General features: G+C 43.7%; 1 protein-coding gene across 4 annotated transcripts in view; it reads right to left on the bottom strand.

The window, feature by feature from the left end:
- NBEA (neurobeachin) overlaps positions 1-21,356 on the bottom strand; it is a 1,608,295-nt gene that overhangs the window by 81,662 nt on the left and 1,505,277 nt on the right. For 2 of the 4 annotated variants that reach the window (XM_069205537.1, XM_069205536.1), the window contains 2 exons: positions 10,629-10,691; positions 10,177-10,266 (listed from right to left, as the gene is read on the bottom strand). In XM_069205537.1, coding sequence (XP_069061638.1) covers positions 10,177-10,266; positions 10,629-10,691 — 153 coding nt within the window. The remainder of the gene's footprint in view (positions 1-10,176; positions 10,267-10,628; positions 10,692-21,356) is intronic. The other 2 variants (XM_069205539.1, XM_069205538.1) reach the window with 1 other exon arrangement.

Here is a 21,356-nt window from a genome sequence, read left to right on the forward strand (position 1 = left end):
ACATCTGTATTATAGCCTGAATGACTTGGACTTGCTGCTCGGGAGAATAAGCCAGAAACTGCAGTGTCCAGGACAGCTCCTATGAAAGAGAGCATCTGAGAGGGAATCAGGTGTGACTTCGGTACATTTATAGTGAACCCTAGCGAATACAGAAGGTCCGCCGTTGTCTGGAGGCGGGAGACGACTGCCTGGGTGGAGGCCAACTTCAACAGCCAGTCGTAGAGGACGAAGAAGACTGAAACCACTGACCTGCGCGGATGAGCTGAGACTACCGCTATCACCTTGGTCGACACCCGAGGGGCGCTGGTAAGGCCAAATGGCAGCATGGTAAACTGAAAGTATTCATGGCCTACCTTGAACCGCAGGTACCTCCTGTGGGCAGGCAGGATGGGAATATGAAAATAAGCATTCTGTAATTCCAGGGCTACCAACCAGTCTTCTAGGTCTAGGGCAGACAAGACTTGAGCCAAGGTGAGTATCTTACATTTTTCATCCTTGAGGAAGAGATTTCCGGCCCAAAGGGCTAGAATACGGAGATCTGGGTATCAGAAAATAGCAGAAATAACAACCACTGCCTGTTTCGGACATCGGGACCCTTTCTATGAATCTCTTGGCCATGAGAGCCTTAACTTCCTCTTGGAGCAGTAACAGATGATCCTCTGCCAGCCGTTCGAATGTAGGCAGAAAGGGGGGATGAAACGATTGGACAGGCAGGATATAGTCCTTCCTGATGATCTGCAGTACAGTACCCATGTGTCTGATGTTACAGACATCCAGTGGAGGAGATGATGGTGTATTCTCCTGCAGATCCAAACTAGGAGGGCTTTGAGGCTACAGAAGTCAGGGACTGGGTGGCGGAAGAATTCTTGCCTGCAGACCCTCTAGCTATGAAGGCACTGCAACGACGTCCTATTGGAACCTGGGTTGGTTGAGTAGGATGGTGGTTGGAACAGGGCTAGTGCGGTTCCACGCCCTTTCCGTAGCCATGAAAGAGGCGAAAAGTAGACAGTGGACGAGGGGGTTGCCAAGAGGCCTAAGGACTTGGCTGTAGCCAGGGACTCCTTAGAGCATTCCAGCTCCGAGTCTGCCTTCTCGCCAAATAAGTGAGTGCCATAGAAGGGCATGTCTATAAGGTTTGCCTGGACATCCTCCAAAAAAACAGATGTTCTCAGCCAACCGTGGCGCAGGAAGGCCACTGGCAACGCAACTACTCTGCCTATCGAGTCAGTCATATCTAAGCCACACTGCATTGTGAGCTTAGCTGCATCTCTCCTGTCTTTCACCACTTGGGAGGGTATGGCCTGAGAATCCTCCAGGACCTGAGGCAGCATTTGCGCAACTCTATCCCAAATGCGATGTGAGAAACGGCCCAATAAGCACCAGGTGTTCAACAACCTCAGAGCCAGGTTGGCAGAAGAAAACATCTTCTTCCCAAGATGGTCCAGCCTCTTGGATTCCCTGTCCAGCAGAGGGGAATGCACCATGGGACATGAAGGCTTGGTCTACCAAGCTCTCAGGGGTAGGGTGTTGGCTGAGGAAGCTAGGGTCGCACAGTGCAGGGCAACAGCGGCAGGCAATTGTCTTTTTTACAGGAGCCTCTCTGCTGGGCTTGGACCAAGTTCCCAGCAGGACATCTGTCAGTGCTTTGTTGAAGGGCAAAAGGGATTTGGATGTAGAGCCCCAGGCTGAAGTACTTCCATTAAGATGTTTGTCTTGACAACAACTGAGGGCAGTTAGAGATTAAGGAACTCTGCTGCCGTACGCACCAGACCTGCATAGGAAGCTCCCTCCTCCGTAGCCACAGTGGGGGGGAACTGGTGCTCTTAAGGATCCAGTGACCCCGCCTATTCTTCTGCCATGCCTGGCTATGAAAAATAAGGTCAGGCAAATGATCTGGCAGCAGTTGGCACCGTTGACTCCAGATCATCGGTAATCAGAATGGGGCTGGCAGCGCCGGGAGATCCACAAGACTCCCCTGCAGCCAGGGCCGAAGACACCTGTGTGGAACCAGTTGGGGCCTTCTCCAACCCTGCGGGGTCCAATGGCCTGCCATAGGAGTCAACCCACTTGAATACTCAGTGCGTGGCCTCGTAAAACTCCTTGATCTGAGCGGATGTCAGTCCGGCTCTGGGAAATGGAGGGAGGCACAGAGTCAAACTAGGCAACGGCTCTGCAGAACCATGACAGGAACACCAATGTTCCCCATTCATCTTGTTGGCCGAGGTGAAGTCAAAGACATCTAGGACTTCTTCTTATGCCTCTTTCCTGAGTGTCCTGAGGACCTCGAATGGGAAGTAGAGGACTTGGGGCTCCAGGAGCAGCCCGCAAAGTCCTTCTCAACCAGTACCTCTTCAGAGTCGAGCGTGCCAATGTTGCCGACTACCGGGCTACAAGCAGCTTTAGGGACCGCTCTCTCAAAGCCTTTGGCACCATGGCCCAGCAGTCCAAGCACGACTTGGAGTCGTGGTCATGCTCGAGGCTATAGCGGCAAACAAGATGGGGGTCCATAACCGACATGCTGCGGTGAGAGGCAACACATTGTTTGAACCTAGCCTTTCTCAATGACATCCCTCGTCACACATGAAGAAAACTCAACAAAAAGTTGAAAAAAGGCCTGCCAAAAAGCGACAGAGGGGTAGCTTCCTCCAAATATGTGCTAACTGGCATGGAAAGAAAAGAACTGAGGCCCTCGTGCCTGGGTGGTGCCTATATAGGTGACTGTGACATCACTTCCGGTGCCAACAATTCCACGTGGAGCCGAATGGAGCCACCCGACGATGCTCGCAAGGGGTATTGATCAGCAAAAGTTTCCAGATCCAGCCTGACGCCTGGGAAAATCAAAGGTAAAGAATATGCAGCTAGAGGTCTCTATTATATACCCATATTTCAATCCTGCACTAAAACTAAAACAACTGATGTATAGCCAAGGCAGTTCTTATCTGATAACTGTTAGAATTATAGGGTTTTACCTATGGGTAGCCCATGTGTATATTAATGTCCACTTCAGAGGTCAATGTTTGCGAGAAATGTAGTATGTAACATTAACCAAAATGATGCACAGGAGCACAGAAACTCAATTAAGAGACTGAGGCCCTCATTCTGACCCTGGCGGTTCCCTACCGCCAGGGCCAACGGGGGCGGGAGCACCGCCGACAGGCCGGCGGTGCTCCCTTGGTCATTCTGACCGCGGCGCTTTGGCCGCGGTCAGAACGGGAAAACCGGCGGTCTCCCGCCGGTTTTCCACTGCCCCTTCGAATCCTCCAAGGCGGCGCAGCTCGCTGCGCCGCCGAGGGGATTCTGACCCCCCCTACCGCCATACTGTTCATGGCGGGAAAGCCGCCATGAACAGGATGGCGGTAGGGGGGGTCGCGGGGCCCCCTAACAGGGCCCAACTAGGCTTTTCAGTGTCTGCGATGCAGACACTGAAAAGCGCGACGGGTGCTGCTGCACCCGTCGCACGCCTTCCACTCCGCCGGCTCGATTCCGAGCCGGCTTCCTTGTGGAAGGCGCTTTCCCGCTGGGCCGGCGGGCGATCTGAATCAGATCGCCCGCCGGCCCAGCGGGAAAGTCAGAATACCCCTCGCGGTCAATTGACCGCGGGGCGGTATTCAGGCGGATTCCGACGGGCGGGCGGCAACCGCCGCCCGCCTAGGTCAGAATGACCACCTGAATGTTTACACTAATAAAGCAAAGTCTGAAGATTCAACTACATGTGATCTCCTCAATTCAACTGAGTGACAGGTTAGTATAATGAGATAGTATTTGAAGAATGAGAGGGTCTTCAGTCTTTCACTACATAGTTCAAGATTTTTAACATTTTAATTAGCATCTGGGGATTACAGGCTTTGCATAACATGAGGTAATCTGCCCAACTGGAACCTCCAAATGCTTAGGTTGACCTTAACATCCTTTGACTACGAGTTGGGCTAGAATTATGTTTTTCTGTCCAGTAGTCATGACCTTTTGTTGGAACAGATAACACTTACAGCCACGTTGGGAACATGAGTGTAACCTAGCTCAGTCACACCTGCTGCTATAGAACCATGGTCAAGCCCTCAAATACACTTTAGTCCTGCTTTATATTGGATGAAAAAGCCCAATAGCAGTGCTGTTTTAAGCTGCCATTTCAACCTGTCAAGATAAACCTCTTGCCAAGCCCAAACCTCAGTTTTTAATACACATGTCACCCCTAGAGTAGGCACTACATAGTCCAGAGGATAAGGTGCAGTGTATTTAAACAGTAGGACATGTACTTTTATGTTGTACATGCCCTGATAGTGAAAAACTCCCAAATTCGTTTTTCACTCTACCTCTCCTATAGAATAACATTGGGTTAACTTATTACATTTAGTAAGTGCTAACTTTTGATTGGGAACAGGTAAATCTTTCATTGTAAAATCAGACTTTAAGTTACAATTTTGAAAATGCCACTTTTAGAAAATAAGCATGTTCCTGCCCTAACCATGTGGTGAATGTAGCCTGTTCCTGGGTCACATTAATTAATTGGTGCATTTGGCAGTTGGACTTTGTTTATTGTTCCTAGACATCCACACTATAAATGGATGAGGTGTGCCTGGATGGGCCATCAACTGGCAGGAAGGGGGGGGAGAGAGCTGGGCATAGCCCCACTTGCACCTGAATAGGCTGTGCCCTGCCTTCACACAAAGGTCTTGTCACCACTGCACTGTTCATGCAGTCAGATTCGAATCAGGGCAGGGGAGGCAGGAAACTTCAAGGACTTTCGAAAGGACACTTCCAGAACCTTCCCTTACATTAAAGTGGGCACCTGATACAAATATTTGACCCTCAGACCCAGCTCTTTAGTACACTCCTGGACATGTGGCTGCTACAAAAGGACTGCTGTTCTGCCTTGCTGCAAGAAGTGATATCACTCTGCTGCTCTGTAGCCTGCTGCCATGCTTGCTGAGAATGATGACGGGACCTGCACACTTCACTCCCAGCTGAAGTGAATCCAAGGGTCAGTAGAGTAACCTTCTGTTCTGAGCTACAGAGACTTAGCAAGCTCTGGAGGTTCCCTGCAACTTCCCGGCTGACCTGCTGCCTAGACCTGCATCTAGACCTCCTTGAATCTTGCTGGTATCTGCTGGTGTGACTGTCTGACCCCCAAAAGGTGTCCCTCTGGTCCTGAATCTGATGTGTGGCCTCAGTTGAGCTCCTCTCCAAAAAAAGGAAAAATCCTACAGAATTGTGATTTTCACAAACGTGACTAGACCCACTCATGCCAAGATCTTGCTATCTGCACTGCCTGCCGACACAAACTTCTAGCGAACCTGACTCTTCGTGCCACATTAACTGCCAAAGATGCCTGGCAGTGTGAAATCTGCACTTCGCGCTACAGCACCGACAGCACATGGTGACCTCCAATGCGAAGCTGCAGCAACAACCATCCATGAAACCTGACAGATTCTTTGAGATGCCCGGCCTGCTCTCCATGCTACATTGATGACCATCCACAATGCTATTCCTGCTCCTTGTGGTCCCTTCCACCACGAATCAATTCTTTGCGCTTAACTGTGAAGGTAGATATTTCAGAGGGACTAACCTCATCCCTTTATTCAGCTCGCAGTCCATCACGATTGGCCAGAATCTCTGACTTCCACCAGGTCTCGCACAAGCAGATAACCGTGGTACTTAGTGTTTTTAGGGGCTTTGCTTACCTGAAACCTTCAAAACTGCATATCTCCGTTTCTACTGATTGGACTGTTGTTCTTTTGCTGCCAAATAATTTATCAAATTTACTCAACGTTTCTAAATTGGTGCAGGAGTTTTTGTTTGTGTTTTCGCTTTACTAAGGTTTGAAGAGCTGCATAAATACTCCACACATTGCCTTTAAGCTAAGCCTTATTGCTTTTCTGCCAAGCTATCAAAGGGTTAAGCACCGGTTAATTTGAGGTTTGCTTGTGTTTCATCCTGACACAGACTGTGGTTGCTGCTTAAATATGGTTTCACCCTCCTCAACCAATAACCCATTTTGCAACACCCACTGAAGAGCTTCATACTGAATAAACTTGTGAAGCTTTCAGTAGAAGATGCTAACACATCCGATCAACTATCATCTTTCTTCAGCCACAGAGTATGCCTTGGTCCAACTGAAAGCCTTTTTTTGGTAAACCAAGCATCCTCTTTGTTACCTTTGTCTCAACCTAACTGACTCAGTGAAAATGTTCTTGAATACTGCTCTGGAAAGTATTATGAACCAAGAAGATGCTTAAGCGTTAAGATATATTTTCCCACTTAGCATTTTTCTCTAGACTCATTTCCAGTAAGGCTTGAGAGAAGGGATGACGCCACTAAAAATGGTTATATACGTTTTCTTCCAGATTTCCCGATTTTACTTTCCTCACATTCTCAGTGGCATTTAGTTAATACATTTTACTGTTTTGTACCCTTAGAAGGACCATACATTATCTATGTTCTTACGTCTATTTTTTTATCTATCCCTCCTCATCAGTATTAGATCTCTAAATGCACGTCTTGAGTTTCCCTATTCTACTTATGGCAAAGAGAAGGATATTTTAAAGGGATCTTTGGTTTGCCCCTGTAAACAGGTTTCATTAAGGGCATTGTGTCAACTAAGCTAATTCATGTATAAAACTGTCTAGCCACTCTTTCACACACACCCTAAAAGGGTGATTTATTAGGGCTTAACAAGGGCATGCCTCCCCAAATCATATCCTCATAATTCAATCTGCATGGAGGTTGGTTAACCATTTTAACCTTTCTAATTCTAGGAAGCTGGAGCCATCTTCTGCAATTAACATGTGTATTCAACATTTATTGGACTCCAACTATTTATTTGGTAGACTGGCAGGGAAAATACCCCTGTGGCTATTCAGTTCAAGATAGGTACTATACTAAATAGCTTCTATGTTAATTTCATATTTTATTTCCAAAAACAAAGCCTGCCTTTCAAGATGTTTGCTTTTCCTCAGACTACAGCGATTTAGAATTTCAAACTCACACTTAATCTCATAAAAGTTCTGGTGTCTGCTCACACTATGCTTTGAGCACGTGATATTAAATTACACGTTCCAATAGAATAATTCTGGATTTTTTATTAGTTTACTTAGCTGCTTTAGAAGACCAATTAAAAACGCAAAACATACATTGTCTGTCCTAAATTATTCGACTTTTATCGTAACTACTCATTGCTGCATTTTAGAACAAGGTCCATACAGTTGTTCTAAAATGAAACCTTATTTTTACATTTCTACTTGGTATGTCTTTGAGGTTATCCGCTGTCAATCATCTATCATGCTTCATTAACTGCAAAGCAGGCAGACTGTAGAGCAAGGATTAGTCCCATGAAAGACAAGGTCAGTGATTGCTAAACATTTTTTGAGAGATGTTTTTTTTTTTGGCAACATTCATGTTTACAGTTAAACTACCTACATATTATGACAATGTGTTGACCTCTTAAGGCAGTAAATGGGTGTTCCTAGTTGTGAAATTGCAACCTAATACTTTCTGCCTAAAAATTAAGCCTAAAATACATTTGCATCTAGTTCATTGACAAATGGTGGCTGAGGTGGTTGTAGTGCTCAGGCGGTCATGACTGAAGCACCTTTTCTCCTAGCCAATATTGGGGAAGTGTCTCCAGTTTTACTTTTCACTATATCTTTGAAACAGCATGGAATTGGCTCATTAACATTGATTAACAAAAGTCCAGGTATAGTGGAAATGACACCACTCAATCTTTCTTTCACACAATGACATCCAGGGGTGTAGCTTGGTCAATAGGATTGGGGGATGTGAGCTTCATTTTTTCCAACAATCACGCTGGTTTAAATACACTGTATGAGAAGCAGGACATGAGGTGGGCTTATGAGGCAAGAGGACGGGAGAGGAGAGGAGATTGTGAGGGTTACTTAACGCTCAATATTTTGTAAAAAAAAAAAAAAAGATTTAAGACCTTTAAAACAAAGGAGTGTGTGTTTTCTTTTGTCTGCATGTGTATGTAAAAATCCCAAGTGAAATCCTACAAATATCTCACCATACCCAACTTAAAGTACCTGTACCCAACTAATTACTAAAGAATATATTTATTAGGGGGAGTGTAACACCCCAAACACCCACTCCCAGAATCTACACCCCTGATGACATCACATGGGTGACCTTTTGTTCTGCTTTTAGCCCTTCAACAGCATCATATTTGCTCTTGAAGGGTTAGGAAGAGGGCAAACAGTGGAGGGAATAGAAAATGAACACGGCTCTTAGACCTTCTTTATGAGTGGTCTGTTAATGCCGACGGGCCCATTAACTGCAGTTTTAGAATTATTCGTTTAGCAAGAACACCCCTAGTGAGTGTTATTATGCCCAGAGATTTCACCTGCTGCAAGCAAGAGAAGTCTTTGAGTGGAATAGTAGGGAAACCATACAGGAATTGGCACAGTAAGGCTGCTTCACGATCCACAAAAACATCTCATTACTGTTATTACCCTGTCCCTGGAATTACTGGAACAACAGTTAACAGTTTCCAAGGCATGGAAAAAATGAGGATTACTCCCGGCCTTTCATAACGAGGGCCTTAGTGTCATGTTTAGATCCTGTCTGTGTTACTGCTTTCATGAGCCGAAAGTATGAGTATCAAGGGCTGTGTCAGAGGACATCAAGGGCCAAGCCAGGAGTATCAGGTGCTGTTCCTAATTCACATCGAAGGGTTGCTCATTCTATGAAATACATTCTGCATTCATTCTAGGACCCTGCAATAATAAGGTTCCAGGCAGAATGAGGTTCTTGGGGATGCAGTTGCACAAACAGAGGACACTACGTGAGTAATGGAGGTGCATTAATATATACTTGTTTCAATAATTCTCCCCTCAATTAAACTGAGTCATACACTTATGTATTTTAACAGAGGCATTATTTATCTATGTGGGGAAACGTGCATGTTACACAACACAAAGCCCCAAAATTCTAACAATGTATACACCAACAGTTATATTTAACATGTTTATTTAGTAAAGGTGTTGCTGTTGGGTGGCCGTAGAAGCATATGCAACTGTATGCTGCACTTGTACATACATGAGAAAAATTACTAGAAGTAAAGCAGTACACTTGGAAACTGCCTGCTTTCCATGGCGGCCTGACCAGGAAAGAATGACGGAATGTTTGCGGACTGACCAATGGTCCACTTTTAGCCTGATCATCAGTCAAAGATTTCCGCCACTGGAACCAGCATAGGCTACACTTTGGGAAACCTTGCAATTCTCACCACTCTAAATAGAGCATGGGAACCAACAGTTTGATGAACAGGTTACTCTGCCACAGTTTTGGCATGTATTCTACCTACCAAACTCTAAATAAAGCACAAAAAAGACAGGAAATACATTTTGCACATGGGCGAGGTAAGAGGTCTTTGCAGATGCAAATTCCAGCTCCTCCATCAAAATGATTTACTAAACTCTGATGGTGAACCCCAAGGGCAGTCATGCACTGTATAAGGCTCCTGCATCGGGAAGCCACAAAGTAGACTAGGGATAGAAATGCCAGTGGAGTACAGATGTATTCATTCGCCCCTAATCTGTGGGTGGAAATGCAATTTTGAGCATTGACAAGTGGAGGCCATGTATTGCTAATTACTGTCATGCTTTGGTGAGGTGGGTATGGAGGCAGAAGTCTGATAACCTTGGCAGCCTCCCACCTGCATTCCCATGTGGTTCTCTGAAAATAATGCATAACAGAACAGCAGGCACTATTTTGTGGCGGGATATGTCAAAACAGCCAGGCAGCATTTACGCTGACTACACGATACCGAACGTGTACTAGGACCAGTGGGCTTTGAAACTGCCTTTGCACATTTACAAATGGTACAATGCCCTTGCAAAACAGGCCTTTAATGATTTACTGATGCACCAACATATTTTTGCAAAACATACTACGTTCCATTTTGAGACTCTTCAAATTAACACACAACCGTGGTGCATAAATAAACTTCATAATAACAGTGTCATGTGTGGGTGGTTTTAACCTTAAACTTTCAGGCTTAAGTCACCACTGAATAATCACCCACCTACTGACACGAGCATCAGTGTTGGTGTTTCTAGAGGGTGGTTTATGTTTGTAAATCTTTAGCAGGTTATATCAAAATTATAAATCGCATTTTCATGAGGTGGTGCACAGTAAATCTATTCCCCAAAAGCATTTACGTCTCACCAGGTGCATGGCAGAGCTCCGAGGCGGATGTGGCTCAATGAGCAACTGAGATGGCGTCTGTCCAAAGTTCTGTATCTGTGCCTCCATGGCCTGCAGGGAAGCGAGAGCAAGTGTCATCAGCAATATACATCAACGCGATAGGTCAACACAATCTTTGACAATGCAAGCATATCCCAAGTCAGCCATGAAAGAAGTCCAGAAAATCCACCCGGCGCTCTTCTCCCGGGCTGCAGACTCAGCCAAGTGTTAGTATTTTGTAGACAAGCTTTGCTTCTTCTTTCAGGCATGCTTCAGCCAACCAACCGATCATTCTCATTTTCGGGAGCTGTGGTTATACACGAAAACAGTAACCTGTGGTGACATGCGGTTAGGGGCACGAGAAGCAAGCGCCGTGGATAAGCGTTTCCTCAGCAGATTTAAACAGACACACACAAACACAAAGGTGCAAATACCTTTATGAAATTCACCGTAAGGAGGAAAGTATAGGGATCTCTAAGAAAGTAAGCCTCTGGAATCTATAAGGGGCAGGAGGGGAACTACATTTACCAAGAGATTTCATACACAAGAAAATACAGGCAATTATAGGAAGTGCGTGCAGGTGTAAAACAGGACGTACTACCATATGTTCGGAAGTAGAAACACAGCAGCTAGATTTCATCTGCAATTCCATATTGATTACAGTTCCTAATCAGTATTGAGCAAGAATTGTTTCTACCAGATCCCAATTAGCCATCAGAAATACATCAACATTAACAATGATTGATAAATACATAAAAAATAAGATGCGCATCACTGAAGAAAATCACTGAAGGAGTGAGATAATTTAGGTTACAACACACAAAAATATACAAGGTGGCTATTTTTGCTGCTATTAATAAGATCAAAATGTTGACTGTATTACATTTGCCCCTGTTTTAAAGCAGAGAGAAAACTGTCCTCTGTAACATACACCCAGAGGGCATCTTAGAGATGCCCACTGAATACCAATCCGACTTCTAGTGTAGGCTGACCAGTTTCTGCCAGCCTGCCACACACCAGACATGTTGCTGGCCACATGGGGAGAGTGCCTTTGTCACTCTGTGGCCAGGAAGAAAGTCTGTACTGGGTGGAGGTGCTTCTCACCTCCCCCTGCAGGAACTGTAACACCTGGCGGTGAGCCTCAAAGGCTCACCCCTTTTGTTACAGCACCCCAGGGCATCTCAGCTAGTGGAGATGCCACTGCCCCCACTGCTGGCGGCAAGGCTGCAGGAGATAATGAGAAAAACAAGGAGGAGTCACCCACCGGTCAGGACGGCCCCTAATGTGTCCTGAGCTGAGGGGACCCCTGCCTTGAGAAATCCTCCATCTTGAGTTTGGAGGATTCCCCCAATAGGATTAAGGATGTGCCCCCCCCCCCACAGGGAGGAGGCACAAAGAGGGTGTAGCCACCCTCCAGGACAGTAGCCATTGGCTACTGCCCTCCCAGACCTAAACACACCCCTAAAATTCACTATTTAAGGGCACCCCATAACCTAGGAAACTAGATTCCTGCAACCTGAAGAAACAAGGACTGCTGACCTACAAGCCTGCAGAGAAGGAGGAAGACGAAAACTGCTTTGACCCCAGCCCTACCAGCCTGTCTCCAACTTCTAAAACCTGAAACCAGCGACACATCAGACAGGGACCAGCAACCTCTGAAGCCTCAGAGGACTGCCCTGGACTAAAGGACCAAGAAACTCCTGTGAGCAGCGGCCCTGCTCAAAACCAGCTACTTCTTTGCAACAAAGAAGCAACTTCCAAAGACTGCATGTTTCCCGTCGGAAGCGTGAGACTTCTCACTCTGGACCCGACGCCCCCGGCTCACAATTCAGAGAACCAACACCTCAGGGAGGACTACCCGACGACGCCCCCCCTGAGTCCCCACAGCGACGCCTGCAGAGAGAATCCAGAGGCTCCCCCTGACCACGACTGCCTGTAACAAGGGACCCGCCGCCTGGAACCAGCACTGCACCCGCAGCCCCCAGGACCTGAAGGAACCGAACCGCAGCGCAGGGGTGAGCCCCAGGTGACCCTCTGCCTAGCCCAGCTGGTGGCTGTCCCGAGAAGCCCCCCGTGCCAGCCTGCACCGCTAGAGTGACCCTCGGGTCCCTCCATTGTTTTCTACCTGAAACCCGACGCCTGCTTTGCACACTGCATCCAGCTGCCCCTGTGCCGCTGAGGGTGTGTTTTGTGTGCCTACTTGTGTCCCCCCAAGTGCTCTACAAAACCCCCCTGGTCTTCCCCCTGAGGACGCAGCTACTTACCTGCTGGCAGACTGGAACCGGAGCACCTCTTTTTCTCCAGAGGCACATATGTGTTTTGGGCACCTCTTTGACCTCTGCACCTGACTGGCCCTGAGCTGCTGGTGTGGTAACTTTGGGGTTGCCTTGAACCCCCAACGGTGGGCTGCCTATGCCCTAGAACTGAGACTTGTAAGTGTTTTACATACCTCACAAACTAACCTTTACTTACCTCCCCCAAGAACTGTTGATTTTCGCAGTGTCCACTTTGAAAATAGCTTATTGCCATTTTTACAAAGACTGTATATGATATTGCTTTTATTCAAAGTTTCTTAAAGTATCTAAGTGAAGTACCTTGCATTTAAAGTGTTTACTGCAAATCTTGAACCTGTGGTTCTTAAAATAAACTAAGAAAATATATTTTTCAATATAAAAACCTATTGGCCTGGAATAAGTCTTTGAGTGTGTATACCTCATTTATTGCCTTTGTGTGTACAACAAATGCTCAACACGACCCTCTGATAAGCCCACTGCTCCACCACACTACCACAAAATAGAGCATTAGAATTATCTAATTTTGCCACTATCTTACCTCTAAGGGGAACCCTTGGACTCTGTGCACACAATTTCTTACTTTGAAATAGTATATACAAGCCAACTTCCTACACATGTCTAAGCTGTGAGTTCTGGCAGGAGTGAGGTTTATGGGTGGCCACCAAAAAAATGCCAGATGCCTACCAACAAACCTAGTTCTGTGGACAACAGTATACAGGTAGTGTCTCATCCTGGAAATGGATGGAAACTCTAGTAAACGAAAGTAACACGTTAGTTTCCAGGTTGAGAACTGGAAGGTAACACATCCTTTTTATAATGCAGATACAATGAAGGGGATTGCTTTGCTGGGAAATATGCAAGAGCATTTTCCGCCTCACATTTTCGCATTGAGAATTGCAGAAAATCCATAAGAGTAAAAGTTACAGATTGGAGTACTTCAGGAAATGTGTGATTGTCACTGTTGTCCCAAAGGACTACTAGAATCCTGTGGTAAATCCTTACTAGTCAAAGATATGCTCCAAACACCAGAGTAATCCTACGGGAACCAACTTCCGATAATTAGCTTTGTGCATCAGCCCAACGTCTACTCTACAGATCCTCATTCTCAGAAACTGTAAAATTCGTTTTATCCTCATTTTTCTACCAAAACATTCAGATAATTTGCTCTAAAGTAGTTTCATAACTTCAGTTCCTTTACCCTGTATCTATCAGTGAATTCTTCACATTTTCTAAATTGTCAGGACTGGGGGCTTGTGAATTTCTTTGTCAGTCCCAAGCAGTCAGCCAAAATGAATTTGTTTGAAATTTTGGCCTTTGTAAAGTTTAAGTTTCACCTTTTGACCCTATTCACACCAAACATAGTAAAACTACAGGCCCACTTCCCTCTGATAATTTCCTCCTTCAGGATGTCTACTGACAGACACATTTTAGTTCAGGAGATGGTTTGGCTTTCCTTTGAGTCTCACTGTCATTTAACTGACAAACGGGCTTGTGTTACTCGGCCATACTATTTGAATTTGACATACTGCTTAATAGACTAATTGATATTTTTGCTTTAAAATTACGATAAGGCTCTGGAAAATGGCCTGTTGAAACCTTAAAGACCACAAGAATCCTCATGCTCAAAGTCTGAGTTAATAAACCATAATCAAAATCTGCATCTCCCAAAACGAAATTATGTAAATTTGGAAAACAGATACTGATGTCAATTCTGAACGAGCATTGGCAAAGACAATAGGCATGACATTTTGCATAGCTGCAGAACCTGAAGTCAGAAGTAACATCTTGAAGTCTTTAACAAGGTTGTAATCCAACAAGGCTTTACTAGCTTTCACAAAGCTGCAGTATCTCAAGTTGTTACTAGATGTTACTCTTGAGTGAGATCCAATTGCTTGAAGTCTTCAAAAAGCTATATAACTCAAGTTGTCACTACAGAGCAGGGATCTTCAAATTGGGAGGCCTCAAGTGCTCTCAAGGGGGGCACCAGGCTCTGGCCAAAAAGAGGCATTATACTGATAACAGTGTTTTGTTTTAGTGAGCAGCAGAAAGGCACTCTGTAGTGGGCCATCACTAACATCTTTTGTTATTTATATCCTGGCAGGGAGAAGGTGTCAAAAGGGAAGGGACTTCAAATATTCTTCAAACCTCTCCCCCCCATTTCTAGTAATCACACTGTGGATACTTTTACACGTTAGTAAAGCCTGCCTGAATAGAATAATATGTTTGGCAATCATGTATTTGATTGCAATTTCAAATCGGTAACATAACTTAATTGCAATATTTAAATCAATTTAGACATATTTAAACCTTGACAGTTTAATAAAGTAATTGTGAAACATTTTGAGGGGGGGGGGGCTGATGATTCTTTTTCTACTGAGGGGTACAGCATTAAATAGTTTGAAGACCACTGCTTATAGAGTCAGATACAAGAGCTTACAGTGACCATCACACCAATGAGGAGGCGTGGCTTGAACTTTAAAAAGTACATATACATTTTTGTAGCACTAGTCATCTGTGCTTGTTTTCTATAGGGTATCTGTGTTTGTTTTCTATTGGGTAAAAAATATGCTACTACTGGTTTATGATCAGTCAACATTTCAATTTTCGATCAATGTTCTTACTACTATGGAACACTTGTGATAACAACCTAGTATACACAGTTACTAGCAGTCACTATTTAACTTGCACTACACATGTATGCCAGTAAATTGCTTATAGTAAAGCCATTCTATGGCTGAACTGTGCTAATCCACTCTCCTGTGCCAAGAAGAAACAAAGGGCCTCATTTAGAGTTTGGTGGAGGGGTTACTCCATCACAATAGTGATGGATATCCCATTCACCGAAATATATATCTCATAGAACATAATGAGATTTGTATTTTTGTAGACCGGATATCGGTCACTATTGTGATGTAGTATCCCCTCCGCCAAACTCCAAATCAGGCCCAAAATATCAATGTCAGTTGGGCAAACAAATGGAGTAAAAAAACCTTCTAAAAGATTAGTAAAAGATCTTCTAGTCGCGTACATGTATTTTTTTTCTACTGTGATTTTTTGAAGATGATTTGAGGCTGTCAGGACATTCACAAACCTGCAGCATGAATTGTGCTTGTTTGTGTGGGTTATGATGATGAAGCAAAACTGCACTTTTCAGTAAATGTCGTACAATGGAACACATGTGGTGACAATCTGGTATACATAGGTATTAGCAGTCATTGGTAAATTCAAGTGCCTTCAACCTTATTCCTAGCAAACATTTTTTTGAGTGGCACTATACTCATGTGCCTGTAAATTTCAGTTACTGATATACAAACCCACTAACTTATGCTGTGGGAGGAAGAAGTAAAATGTCACTGGCTCTTGGGGCTGGCTGTCATTGAGTCTTGGGGCTGGCATGACATTCCCAAACCAGCATACTTTTGGTCATTGCCATTTTACACCTTTCGAGTCAGGTGCAAAAATCTTTCACAAAGCTGCAGTACTTCAAGGGATTTATAGGAGACCCCTCGCGTCAGATCCAACAGAAGTGTTCACAAACCTGCAAAACCTCAGGTCATTCAATACTAGAGATCCCTCTTCATCAGATGCACAGTAATTCTTTCCCAAAACTGCAGTACCTCAAGTGGTTACTAGGTGTCCCTCTCAAGTCAGATGCAGATGCTTAAAATGACCTTCACAAAACTGAGGGGATGTGGCTTCAACATACACAATTTTATGCACACTTTCCTATTTTAATTAGTTGTACATGTTCTTTATAAGATAAAGAATAAATACAAATGCCAAATGTCAATACTGCAGATTTCAATAAATGTGCTTATTTTTATAGAATCAATGACATCCTACTATACTTAGGTACTAGCAGTAACTGGTAAATACAAGTGTATTTAAATACTTAACCTTGGTGGACTATTTTAGGTGTGCGCAATCAGAATGCAGTCACACAAAGGGAAGGCATCAAATGACATGGAGGGGGTGACCAATTTTCCTATACTGTGTTCTGTGATGGAAGGGAACACAATATGAGTGTCAATTTCACAACCCAATAGATAATGATGGTTGACTAAAAGCCCCTTCTAAGGATGTTGTTTGGTTATGATTTTTTGGAAAACAAGAGACACGAAAAACAGCTAAAACTGTCTTTTTGCCAGGCCTACAAATTGCAGCAAAGGTGCCCCTTACATTTAAAGAACGTCAAGCTAACATTGAAAAGCAATTCCACACACCTTCTGCCCTTCTGACTGTAAAGTATTAGACAGAGGAAGGGGCTGAACAGATGGAAACCTCAGCAATATCACACCAAACAGGCACAAACATGAGCACCAATTTAGACAATGAAAAATAATGAAAGGAATCAATTACCCTATCACAATCAGATAATCTGTCACAACACTCTAAAAGAGTTACAGGAGGATCCGGGGACTGTTGGAGGATGAGAAGCAGAGGGTGAGGAGACTCTTATAAAAATAAATACTTTTAACATATACCCAGATCATATCATGTTAACCCCAGGACCAAAAAATGAATTCAGCTTTTGGGAAGCTGCAACTATTATATCTGCTCCTTTGACTTAGCATATAGGGCCCCTCTAATCATCTAAAGCAATTGAAAATAAATAGAAAAACAAATTAGAGAAACCATAGGGGAATTCTTCCTAGACAATAACCAATAGCACAGGATACAAGGTAAAAAGAGGTAATGGTTTAATACTATCACTAACATAATCTGACTCCCAGTTCCCCTTCAACTCAAGAAGCCATAACAAGACACATTAATGAGGAAGAACTAAACAATGGTTCCGCAGACTGCAGCAGAGGCAAGGAATCACATCAAGTGATCATATACCTATCAAATCCAGAGTGCAAGTGACTGTGCTGTATCACAGATGCATTTAAGACTCAGACAGACAGCTAAGGGTATATGAAATCTATCTGGCAGTAAGTCTGAAGTCAAACTTGACAAAGTGTTAAGAACATCCTAATGAACTCTAACAGCATAAAAATTTGCAGTCTGGGTCAGGATAGGCAAACTAGTTTGCAAACTTAAAAAATGGATAAAGCCAGAGACAATTGTTGGCCCGGAGACATCAGTAGACAGGCAAACATGACTGGAACCAATATCTCCATGATTCTACGAAGGGACTCTTAAAACTACAATGAAACTGACAGTAAGGAGACTAGACATCACAGTGCGCGAAAAGTGAAGTCAAATCACTAAATAAAAGAGCAAAATGGTTGTAATCCAACAAAATATGATACCACTGGGTACATCATAATATTGTGCAGAAATACTATCTGCTATATAGTTTCCTTAATATTGTTTACGAAAATATGAAACAACTGGGTGTACATTTACTGTTATTGACTTCACTAAGTCGATATCTTTGTAGATTATATTTAAAACACAGTATTTATCTCAGACTGGTCTGATAACAATATTCTGGCACTGAACCGCAGTGAAAACTCTGGCACAGCAAAGTAAGCCTTTTCTCCCTTGCACCGTTATTGGGCTGGTGACATACTCAAGTAAGGCCCAACATACAAACTTTTATTGTAAGAAATCATGCCTTACACCTGACTTAAATGTGAATGACTTTGTAAATGTTTAAGAGTAAGACAAACCCACTCACAGAAGAAAGAATTGTGATTCAAGTCAGTGACTAAGAATTTCTTAAATCTTGAAATTTAGGATTACATCATTACTACACCGGGAGTAAGATACAACTACTCACAAAAATGTTTGTTAAAGAAGCCCTAGAAATTGAAGATTAATTTACATTTAAGACACAAATATGACTCAAATGCTCACTGAAAGTTATGTGACTAAGGCCAAAATGTCTATTTTTATTGCAAAAGTTGTAATATACATTCAAAATCTTGCAGTTTTGTTGTCACTTTTTGAGCACCTAAACTTAGAAATGTAGCAAATCATTCACAGTTCATTTACAAATAAGACTTTAAACTCACCTGAAATTTCATTTCTGATTATTAATCTAATATGCCACAGTGTTTTCAAGCCCTTCTGCTCTGACTATACTGTTGAGAGTCATGCTATTTTCTATATTTAAATTTTTAAAGGTTTTTACAGGCACTTCTCTAGCATACACTACAAATAACTGTGGGCAATAAAAATTCAAGGTCAGGTCTATTGTTTACTTGAAAGCGTTCAAAAAAGTCTATTACATGGAGCTGAATAATCAAGTTTTAAGTAGGGGTGTGCAAAATTTGCTTTCCAGAAACTTCAGGAAAAATATGCAAAATTATGTATAATTATGCAAACCACAAACTCAGCATTTAGCATTATACTTTAGTGCAGAATGTGTCAACGCATATTGAGAAATTCATGAAATTACTCAGTTTACCCCTGCATAATTAACTTTTCGCCAAGCCCTAGTTTTTAAAGTATATTTGTAAGTTTAAATTGCTTTAATGACTTATATGCATTCTTTTAGCTTCACGTTTTCCTACTTCTGGATTCAGATTTTTGCTTGTTTCCCATCTTATCAAGCTACACTTTTGAGCTGACTTGCAGGTAATTGCTGGCAAAGAATCTGAAAGCATCTATCTTTAAAGTTGTGCGATGTAGGTGTCCTATTACTAAATATGCGTTGTTTATTTTTAACTGTCAGAAATTGGGTCTCTAGTTGGCAGAGGTTTGTACCCTGTCCAAGTAGGGTCCACAATCCTAGTAAGATACACACCCTAAATTAACCTGTGCTCACCCCCTGGCAGCTTGGCACAGAGAAGTCAGGCTTAACTTAAAAGGCAATGTGTAAAGTATTTGTGCAACACTTAATTACAGTAACACAGTGAAAGACACCACAAAAGGACTCCACATCAGGGTAGAAACATAGTGAATATTTATCTGAGTAAAACAAAAATGACAAAAATCAAATACGTAGATCGTGAAATATACAATTTTAAAGATTTAGGTGAACATCACGCATAGAAGTGCAAAGCGTCAACTGGGGTTGTCTGGCCACGTTGGACCAGGACAAAGTCACAAGTTCAGGCCAATCGCTATGGAGTGTGGGTCAGATACAGGGAGCCACTGAAGACAGTACCTGAAATACTGGTGCATTGTCTGCACTGCATTGCTTTGCAATTATTTGCGGCAGTTTCGATGAAAAAAACACAGAAGGCACAGCACCTTAGACCCACTTCCAAGGGTCCAAGACTGGGGAGCGCCACTTGGCAGGGTAGACTCACAGATGGTAGAGTCCAGGTGCTGTAGCAGGTGAGTTGGAACCCGTCTATGATGTCTGTGAGACTGCAGAAGAACAGGGGGCAAGCCAACCAGGATGTAGAGAGCAAGTCCAGTCCCTCTCTCTGCAGGACAGAAGCAACACCTCAACACAGTCAAGTAAAGAGCAAAGTGGCAGTCCCTCCTACAGCAGCAGCAGCACAACACAGTAATGTAGTTGCAGAGTGGCAGTCCCTCCTGTCAGCATAGCAGTCCTTCTTCCTGGCAGTGTCCTTAGTTCCAGCAGACTCTAATTTGGTGGGGTTTGGGGTCCTGTATTTATACTTTGGGGCCCTGGTTCTAGAGGGTGGGAAAAACTTCCAGACCTTCCTTTGAAATATCCTGCCACCCCTGTCCAGCCTCCATGCTGGCTAGAGTCACAATAAAGGGTCATTGAGCCCTATTGTGGGTGGAAAGACAAGTCTATTCATATATAAGTGAGGCAGTGCTATCCTTCAGCCCCACCACAAACCAGTTAATGGCTCATTAAGGCCCGACAAATCACACCTAAACTCCTATTGTGTGTAGCTGTCTAGAGGAAATGCACAAAGCCCAGTTGTCACCCAACCCAGACGTGTATTCAGAGGTAGGCAGAGGCACAGAATGGGTAAAGTAAGAAAATGCAAACATTCTAAAATGGCATTTTCAGATGCACAATTTGAAAAATCCGACTTTACCATAAATTGTCATTTTGAATTGTGAGTCCAGACACACTGAACTCCACATTCCTATATTTTCCCAATTGGGAGTTACATGTTTTAAGGTAATCCCAATGTTATCCTATGGGAGAGATAGGCCTTGCAATAGTGAAAAATGAATTTTGCTGCTTTTCACTATCTGGACATGTCAAACTTGAAAGTACACGTCCAACATTTTAAACAGACTACACCCTGCCCTTGGGGCTAACTCAGGCCTACCTTATCGGTGACTTACATGTAATAAAAAGGTAGGTTTGGGCATGGCAAGTAGGTGCAATTTCCAGGTTGACGTAACAGTTTAAAACTGCACACACAGGCCTAAGGCATGTTTGAAGTGCTACTGTGGGGGGAGGGGGGGGTGGGGGGGGGGGAGGCACACAATCAGTGCTGAAGGTCCACTAGTAGCATTTCATTTGTAGGACCTGGGCACTTATAATGCACTTTACTAGGGACTTACAAGTAAATTAAATATGCCAATTGTGAATAAGCAAATGTTACCATGTTTTAAGCAGAAAGTACATCCACTTCAGCACTGGTTAGCAGTGGTAAAGTGCCCTCGAGCTGCAAAAACAAAATCAGCAAAAAGGGGAGGGAAAAGGCAAAAAGGTCTGGGGATGACCCTGCAGAAAGGGTAATTTTCAACATTAACATACCAGGTACTGTGCAGTTATCTCTCAAGATACTTGACTGACTGTGAGAAATGGCCACTTTTTGCCTGATGTATGATGTAGCTTACAAATTGATAGCGCCCAGGGCCTTTGCTAACAAGGTTCACTAGGCCAGAACTCTTTCCACAAAACTGTTGTGATGCATTGGCACAATTGGATACACATTTAGCTACCACTATAAGTCCCTAGTAAAAGGTATTTAGGTACCCAGGGCATGAGGTACTATGGGTAGGCCCCTGAGGGCAGCAGCACTGACTGTGCCA

The sequence above is a fragment of the Pleurodeles waltl genome, chromosome 8, assembly GCF_031143425.1.
Source record: "Pleurodeles waltl isolate 20211129_DDA chromosome 8, aPleWal1.hap1.20221129, whole genome shotgun sequence".
NCBI classification, from domain to species: domain Eukaryota; kingdom Metazoa; phylum Chordata; class Amphibia; order Caudata; family Salamandridae; genus Pleurodeles; species Pleurodeles waltl.